The 9,817-nt window shown below is 37.6% G+C and overlaps 1 protein-coding gene across 1 annotated transcript in view; it reads right to left on the reverse strand.

Annotated features, from left to right (window-relative positions):
- Positions 1 to 9,817, reverse strand: part of CDK14 (cyclin dependent kinase 14) — a 544,514-nt gene that overhangs the window by 414,595 nt on the left and 120,102 nt on the right. Inside the window, exon 3 of the mRNA XM_040644288.1 lies at positions 6,380 to 6,625. Within this exon, the coding sequence (XP_040500222.1) occupies positions 6,380 to 6,625 (246 nt within the window). The remainder of the gene's footprint in view (positions 1 to 6,379; positions 6,626 to 9,817) is intronic.

The raw sequence follows: 9,817 nt of genomic DNA on the forward strand, positions 1-9,817 counted from the left end.
ACATGGTATCGTACAATACATCCACCACAGTAATTCCAGAAAACAGGAACGGCTATCCTGTTGTCCTCACTAAAACGGGGACTCAGCACAGTGCCACACTTCTGCTCACTTTCTCCCTCCTTCTCAACTGTGCTCTTGGAGCCTATTCAAGATAACTAATATTTCAAAGAAATAACAAAATAAAGATATGGCATTAATCTTGCTGGCCCTTGGGTAAAGGGACTATTCTGATGCCCATTAGCCTTTAAAAATCTTTATAACAAAATCTGTCCTAAAATTCCTATGCCAGTGGGTATGATATGATCAAATCCATACACTATGGGTTATAGAGTGGTATTACATAAGAAGTGTTACTGCCTCCATTTTCTGTCCAATGAGGAATCCAAAGGAAAATAGTCTTTCCATAAAAGAGAGTATCATAAAATACCTTCTTCCATCGCAATGGGGTAGAGAACAAAAAGGCAATAGGTAGAAAGGACTCAGAATAAAACAGAGTATTATAGCACCATGCTAAAAGAGAAAAGAAACCATTTCTAACTTGAGGAGAAAAGAGCAAAGACATTTTTTTCTAAGGCATATTGAATGGAGGCAAAAACTCCTATAAAGAAAAGAAAGCAAAGCAGTTTCCACACAAAGTAATATAAGTGGTCTGATATAGAAAGATATCCCGGGGTAGAACAGGAAAGGGTAGGCCCAGTAAGAAACTCAGGAAAGAGAATCGAAAGGAAGTTAACAATAGGAGAGAAACAGCAGAAATTTCTAGTTAAACATGGTGGTTTGTTTTTGTTTTGTTTTTTTTTTAGATTTTATTTATTTATTTGATAGAGAGAAAGACGGCCAGCGAGAGAGGGAACACGGGCAGGGGGAGTGGGAGAGGAAGAAGCAGGCTCCCAGCAGAGAAGCCTGATGTGGGGCTCGATCCCAGGACTCTGGGATCACGCCCTGAGCCAAAGGCAGACGCTTAACGACTGAGCCACCCAGGCGCCCCTAAACATGGTGGCTTTAACACATGTATTTATCTCTCCCCCTCACCAATCCGTACTAAACTGACAGTAAAGTCATAACTCACAAGGGCAAACAGAATAAGTAAGAAGAAGATTGCAGACAAGATACAAACAAAAATTTGGAGATGGGAGACACATGGATGGGAAGCCACTGACAAGGACGATGACCACAGGCGTAACCCAAGAAGAATGAACTCAGTTCGTACTTCAGAATCCCAGAAACACTCAAGAATTGGAAGTTGAACTTCAAGGAGTGGCCCAAAGCAAAGTGCTTGGTCGGAGTGGGTTTAAGGAACAGGTCCTTTCCCCGGGAACTTGCCTCTCCCCAGGTGTCTGCCCTACCCTAATCCCGGCAGAGGCTTATTCTCTGAAGAGGTTGAACCAGACAGGTCAGAACTGGGATGCCAACCACACTGGAAATCAGGATGAAGAGTCATGCTGAATGAAAACAAAGCACCAGAAAGTCTGTGTAGAACTGGGAGCCCCTGGGCCCCTTCCTGATCATCTCAGAAAAACAGCAGTAAAGGCTTTCGTATCCTAAAAAATCGATTGGTAAATTTGCTCTGGGGGATCAACTCAGCCAAGGAAAAAGATGGATTGATACTAACTTCTAAAAGTCCTCCTATGCAATGGCTAGGTCTTCTCTGATAGTCCCTATGCTGAGACCTCCAGTTGACAAGCACCAGTGGCACAAAGAACTTCTTATCAACTTTTTTTGCGCACTATTCATAATATGAATGCAGTCAACAGTTCTCTCCAAAGGCATGATCTAGACTCACCAAAATGAAAAATCTCAACAGGCAAGGCAGAGACCAAAAAAATAAACAGAAACAAAGAACTCGAAACTCAAGATCATTTAGGAAGTATAGTAAAAAACACTCTTCAAAATTCCCCCAAGCTACATTTAGTATATTCAAAAACATAGGAGACAAAACATTATTCATTGAAAAAGAACAGGTTGATTTTCAAAAGAACATTTGAAGAATAAGAAAGAGCTTTTGGAAATAAATAGTGGCATCAATTAAAAATTTAATTGAAGCATTAAAAGAAAATTTTAAATATCCATAAAGCAGAGAAAACCAAAAAGAAAACTAACAACCCAATAATAAAAGACTGTTTTCTGAAATTGAAAGAAATTAATTTCAAAATTGAAAAGATACCCTGAGTATCAAGAAAAAGGTCCACATCAGGAATGAAAACAAAGTCCTAGAAGTTTCCACAAAGAATAAATTAGCAACCAGAATAGTCTAGGGCTTTAAACAACAATAAAGGGACCTAGAAAAGAACAAAGCAATGTCTTCAAAAGGCTAGGAAAAAATTTGTTTTCTAAACTAGAATCCTATACCCAGATTATAAATCAAGTTACCAAGTATGGATAAAGGCATAGTCATATGTGCAATGACATAAACCAAGAACATGAAACACACACACCCCAGAGCTTAGGTACTTAACACAAAAATCCTGGAAAAGAAACTTCTCAGGAAGATGGTGCAGGGAAGCCTCGGGAAGCCTCGGGATAGCAGGCTTGAAGATCAAGTAGTCCAGAGGGAATTAGAAGGACTGACAACTTCAAGGACAATCTCAGAGGGAAGAAAAACTGATAGGCTACCTGATTTGATTTGATTCATTTCAGAAATTTTATAGTTTTACCAAATAATCTGGGACCTCGATTTATAAGTGAAATTATAATAATTCATTATATCAATTATGAACAAATGAAGAGGAAGCAATTACGACTAAGAAAATCTAAAAGTTATGCAAAGAGGGACAGAGTTGTTGAATCACTATGTTGTACCCCTAAAACTAATGTAACATTGTGTGTCAACTATACTTCAAGAAAAAAATAAATTTTAAAAAGTTCTTCGAGGAAAGAAATTCAGTCATCATATATCATGTGGTCTTGTTACGAACAGCATTTACGGCATCACAAGATTACAAACACCATATATGAAAAGCCAAAAAGTAGGGGAAATATATTTGGGGATTGGAACGCAACAGAGAAAATCCTCTCTTGATGTGTTCCTTTGTGCTCCGGAAATCAATGGTTATATGTGGAGGCTTGTTCAGAGTCAGGTTTAATTTTGTTGGTGCTTTGTGTAAACTTCCATTAGGACATCATAGTGTCTGGCTATCTCTCTTTTGGTGATGGTAGCAGGTACTGACAATCACTACCTACATGTATTGCCTCATCAGGGATTACCAAATTGTGATTCCTAAATATATTATTCTTTCTTGATGTATTAGTGGGATTATTTTTAAAAGACTAATTCACCACCACCACCACCCCCCATCAAAACTAGGTTACCATGAGGTAAACTTCATGTAGGAATCACAGAAAAGAAATGCTTGGTCATTTGTTTTATTTCCCAGTTTTCAATAATGATTCTTGTTTTTACAAAGGTTTCTCTTGAGTTTTGTATGTTAATTTATAACCTGCCACTTCGCTAACTTCTCTCACTGTTTAGAGTATTTTCATTGATTCTTTTGGATTTTCCAGATACATCATCAAAAATCTGCAAATAAAGATAATTTCGCCTCCTTCTAGCTTTGCCTTCATTATCTGTAAAGATGTTATTCTGGTCCTTTTTCTCTTTTTTTTTTTTTTCTCATGGTTTTGTATAGGACTCAACCAATAATTTTTCTATTGGTTATGTGAAGTAAAATGAATTATTCAGTCGTTTAAGACAGGGGTGTGGCCAAGATAGCTTTTCTAGCTTCCTAAAATAAAGTTCTTTCATCTGTTTCACGAAGTTAAAAAAATAAAGACAATCTGGGGCGCCTGGGTGGCTCAGTCGTTAAGCGTCTGCCTTTGGCTAAGGGCGTGATCCCAGGGTCCTGGGATCGAGCCCCGCATTAGGCTCCCTGCTCTGCTGGGAGTCTGCTTCTTCCTCTCCCACTCCCCCTGCTTGTGTTCCCTCTCTCACTGGCTGTCTCTCTCTCTGTCAAATAAATAAATAAAATCTTTTAAAAAAATAAAAAATAAAGACAATCTAGCACACACTGAGATCTTCCCTCATCTATTTTGCTCCAACATTTCTTTCTGGACCATCCATTTCCTTTGCCCCTGTTGAGGGGCCACAGAAGCCTACTTCAGTACTTTCTATTCAGTGCAGGGCTTTGTCCCAGAAAGGTGCTTCAATCTGACATTCTAGAGAAGTCACAGAAAGGCCAGCAGACTACTCCAATATCAGTAAACCACCCTGGTCTCCTTGCACTCACCTACTCACAGAAGCCATCCAAGTCTCTCCTAGTTGCTGCCACTGTCCTAAGAATGACCCAACAAGTTGCCAGCATGTACCTGATGGCAATGGGGTGGGGGGGGGAGTTTCTGAGAGTAGTCTCAAAGAGTAGTCCTTCCCCCTTCCCTGAGCTTCCTTCCATCCTCACACTTCCTAATACCATGCATTTCTGAAAAATGTTCATGGTTTGTTCCCCCTCACTCCTATTTTGACGTTCACGGAGATACTTGTCAGCTGTATTTGTTGTCAATATTATCTATTGGTTTGGGTTTTACTATACTAGTTGTTCTAATTACAAGAGAAGTTTCAAAACCTATGCCACTGCCATCCTCCCAGACTCGTCTATTTGATCCTTTAAGCTATGGTCAAGCATTACTTTAATACAGATAAAATTAAACTTTAAAGAGAGAGAACTGCAAAGAGCATCAGGCAAAACTCAACTTTCTTTGAGAAGAACTGAAACTAATTCCTTAAGAAATATTGAAAATATGGAAACTCTACTGTTAGTACTTATATTATGACGTTGTACACACAGACTTTCAGAACTACAGGACCCCTGACAGCAACAAGCAGAGCCAGCATCCTCCCATAAAAGGAACTGAGAGTCTCTGGAGAAATGGCTGGTTTTAGGTCTGGGGTTGGGAAAAATACAGTATCAGCCAAAAGTGTCTTGTGGGACCAGAAAGTAAGGACGTGTTCAAAAAACAGAGGGGCGAAGACATCTCAAAAAGGCACAGGAGCCGACCTCGAAGAGCTCCCAATGGCTAAAGGAGGAAGAATCTGAGCAACCCAAGAGGTAATGCAGCCAGAGATTATAACCAGCATGGAGATAAAATACAGGCCAGCTAGTCAAATTCACTTTTCAGATAAAAGGTAAATAATTCTTAGTACAAGTATGCCTCATTGCAATATCTGAAAATGCCAATTTCTATATACCATCTTAGGTTGATATATAATAATATTATGATTACTATGTAGTAAAATATGTATAATTCTCTTGCCATAACATAGGCTCAATCATTCTCAACAACTTCTTTCATTTCTTGTAAAATGCTACTAAATCTAGAAGTTCTCCCAGGAGTTAGTGACCTAGATGGATGCTACCTTGGACTCTTAGACAAGGTTATGGGGTCAGTTTGGGGTGGGGGGGACAGATAATCAATGCTCCTCACAAATGCTGCATTGATAATATTTATTTTGGCTTTATTAACACAAAATGTGACCAGATTTGTGCAGTGTCATTAAGTTTAATTGAATTGAAGCGTCAATACTCTTCCAGCAATTGACATTTCTGGCTCTGCTTTGCCCTCATCAAATTTAATATTTAATATTTGTAAAATGGCATGTTTCTTAGCAGGATGATAGAACCAAATTCTCTTAGCATTCTCCTCTTACCTTTTAAACTCTTAGAACATCTACTCAAAAGGTTCTTAAGTATAAGTTAAATCTGAAAATTACTTCACTTTAAAAAAGATCATAAGGGTTTTTACAAGGTTAAATGCAGGCCGGTTTTGGAAATAAAAGTTTCAGTAAAAATTTTACAGTCAAAAAGCAGCATTTACCTCAGAACTTTATACCTCCTTCGTTCAAAAGGCAAGACTTGCCTTAATCTAGTGTAAGAAAATTTCATTACAATGAATAGGATTTCTCCTTAAGAAGACCAATTTCAACATCTAGCTCTTAAATTTTAAAACATTTATACTGAAAACAAACTGTAATAAGACAAGTGAATGAATTTGCACATTAACTGTGAAATGACATTTTTTGTGAATTTCCCAAACTCAAAACTACCCTTATTGCCCACAGAAACAGTAAAGTTCAATACCCTTTTCTAAAGGTTTGAAATACCAAAGGATCTCTAATTATAAATCCTCTAACAGGAAACAACCAGAAAAAAAAAAAAAAAAAGAATTTTCCAAAAATAAGTTGAATCATTTCTCATTTGCTTGCTGAGTACTTATGAATAAAGAGTCTGTACACAGATTGCACTCTCTCTCCCCCCAAAACACTAAACCACCCTGAGAGAGAGCACATAATAATGCACTGATAAAGCCACTTGCCCTCTTCCGGCACAGCGGGCCACGACTGTCAGACAGATACTCCTTCTGCTTCCCTGCTGGTAAAGACCGCACTTACCGAGCTGGGGCTGGAGTGCCGCCTAACTTTTGGAGACTCTTTGCCAGTGGAGGAGGACTTAAAGTTAATGCAAGCATTGTTCTCCGAATGCACCCTCTTTACTTGATTAGCTGGTTTCTCAAATGGGTCAAAAGTGCTCTGTGTCCTCTGAACCCTGACTTTTTTATCCTCAGGAATTGTGTCCAGGGGTTTGATCACTGAGTCCATTCCCTGGCAGTTCCGTGTAGACATCTTTGTGACACATATCTAGGAAAAGAGAAAGAAGAAAGAAATTCAGAACTCCCCACTGAAACTTTAATGTCATTAAACACGCGATTTATTATTCTAGAAAGCATGCTAATTTCCATTTCAGGAAATACCCAGAAAGTCCACATTCTAAAAGCTATACCAGCTTAAATCCCAGTATGAAAAAATTCCTCATAATTATTCCACCTCTACTCATTTAGGGCAGACACTAAAAATGCTATCTGTAAAATGGGAAGCTTAAGGTTTAGACTACTAGTGGTCTGACGTGCTTCTTGAACCCTGTCACACGTTTTACCACCTGCCTGCAAGTGTGATCATCCTGAATCATTAGGAAGTTGGACAATTTGCTTTAATAATGGTAATTTTTAAAAAATCAGTTGAGCTAAATCAGATGGGCATTTTAAATGATGGGTCATCATGGAAGCAGCTAACGCAGCAAAGAAAAAGATCACCATGTATTTCAAAAGTAAATCTGTCCCACCCAAAGTTCATCTCGAAACTGTAATATAAAACTTGAGCATATAAAAGAGTTAATGGGTAGAGATGTTGAAAAACTGAAAACAGCATTTTTTCTAATACCAAAACTAATGGATGCAAAGAAATAATACCATAAAAGAGAAACACTGAATAACACTTCAAAATCTACAAGACCCCTATTTGCTTCCCAACTTTCCTCACTCTCTGGCCCTGCCTGCCCCACTCTCTCATTTTATTTTAGTCTCTGACTTTTGCCCCATTGTTTTCTATTCTGTGTTCTAAGCCTTTCATTCTTTCTATACTCTGGGGACTTTGTTGTTCTTATTAAATAATTTTACGGCATCTAGCTTGTCTGTGAAGCTAGGTAAACTTTATTGTTCTCTCTAGAGAAAAGGTAATTCTGAAATTGCTTTTAAAGTTTTCTTTTTCTTGCTGTGAAGTTTCCACATCTTTATTTTTTAAAGCAGGAAAACAGAAGAAAATCCCATATTGTTAAAATAAAAATACAAAGTATCTGAGTGTTATGCATAGGATGATTCCGCATGAGGAATGCATGTATCTATGTGCATGAATGGATATAGATGTGGATATATATGCAGACACACAGAACAGACACAGACATAAATATTTGTATGTGTATGTATGAGAGCAGTGAAAGCAATAGAAGAAAACACACCAAACTGTTAACATAAGATACCTCCAGATATGTGGAATTGAACTGGTAAAGGGTAAGATTACTAATTTTTTATATGCCCTGTATTGTTTGAATTGTATAATAAACATGTCTGACAATGCAATTTTTTAAAACTGCTGAAGTAGTGAAGAACATATAATTAAATTATGCCCTTCCTTAAAAATTTTTAAACAAACCAAAAAAAAGTTTAATTAAATCTTGGGGCGCCTGGGTGTCTCAGTCAGTTAAGCGTCTGCCTTCAGCTCAGGTCATGATCCCAGGGTCCTGTGTCCTCAGCTCCTCAGCGGAGTCTGCTTCTCCCTCTTACTCTGCCCCTCACCCCCATCTGCTCCTGCTCTCTCTCTCTGTGAAATAAATAAATAAGATCTTAAAAAAAAAAAAAAAAGAAAGAAAGAAATCTTACACATCAGCTGTGTCCCAAGAGTATGACTCAACTGCAAAGTACAGGCTGAATTTTAATTAAGTCAAATGAGAAGGATATCATCATACTTTTTAGCAAACCACAATACCACTGAAGTTGCCTTGAAAAGACTGAAGGCAGATTCCTCTACCCATGATCAAAAACTAACAATTTATCATAAGTAAATGAGATGCACTCAATATTTTTAAGGATTTATGGTTTCTTCTTAAGGATGTGATAGTAAGAGGCAATACATGTGTTATGGATGTGAAACCGCCCACATCACCGAGGCAAGTAGATGATAATAACGTAGAAACACATCGGCCTGAGAAGTCAACAAACCCCAAGTATAAGAAACACAAAGGAAAAACATGAAGGCACATCAAAATCAAATCGCTTAAAACCAGTGATAAAGAGAACACCTTAAAAAGGAGCCAGATGGGATTTAAAAGATAAGTATGACAGTAAACATCCAGTAACTAAATAATACAAAAGGAGAATTAGAAAGTATCTTGAACTAAACAAAGAACACAAACTATCAAAATGGCAGAACGTAGCTAAAGTAGTACTTCAACTGCAGAAAATCTACAGTACTAAATGCGTACAGTAGAGAAGAAGAAAGGTCTCAAGCAATGGGACTACACTTTAAAATACTAGAAAAAGAAGAGCAACTGAAACTCAAAATAAGGAGAAGAATGAAAATATTGAGTAAATATCAGAGTGTAAATATATGAAATAGAAAATAGAAAGCAATAAAGAAAATCAAGGAAACCAAAAGCTGATTGGTTTGTTTCAGAGAAGACTGTTTTAAAAATAAATAAACCTCTTAAGCCAGAATGCTAAGGACAAAATGTAAAAAACAATTACTGCCAATATCAGAAATTGGAGAGGCGTCATATCACTACAGACTTACAGATAATTATGAACAACTTTATGCCAATAAATTCAGCAACTTAGATGAGACAAATTCCTTGAAGGACAGAAATTACCAAAACTCACTCCAGAAGAAACAGATAAACTAAGTAAGTCCACATCTATTAAGGAAATTAATTCTGTAGCCAAAAACCTTGCCACAAAGAAAAAGCCAGCGTCAGGCAGCACTACTGGCAAAGTAAGTCATATATTTAAGGAAGGAATAACACAAATTCTACAGAAATTCTTTTTAAAAAATTAAAGAGGCAAGAATACTTCCCAACTTATTATATGAAACCACCATCATTCCAACCCTAAAGCCAGACAAAAATATTATAAGAAAATTACAGACTGATTTCTCTCATGAATATAGATGTAGAAATCACTGGCCCACTTTTAATAAATCTAATCCAATAGTACGTAAAAAGGATAATAAATCATGAAAATAAATCATGAAAAGGTATAATTAATCCCAGGTAGGCTTAACATTTAAAAATGTGTAGGATACCATTTTAGGGGCTCCTGGGTGGCTCAGTTGGTTAAGTGTCTGACTCTTCACTTCGGCTCAGGTCGTATCTCAGGGTTGTGAGATCAAGCCCCACGTTGGGCTCCACACTAGGTGTGGAGACTGCTTGAGATTCTCTCTTTCCCTGTCCCTTTGCCCCTCCCCCCACTTCCATTCACGAGCACTCTCTCTCTCTCTCTCTCT

Source organism: Ursus maritimus, unplaced genomic scaffold (assembly GCF_017311325.1).
Source record: "Ursus maritimus isolate PB19 unplaced genomic scaffold, ASM1731132v1 scaffold_3, whole genome shotgun sequence".
Lineage (NCBI taxonomy): Eukaryota > Metazoa > Chordata > Mammalia > Carnivora > Ursidae > Ursus > Ursus maritimus.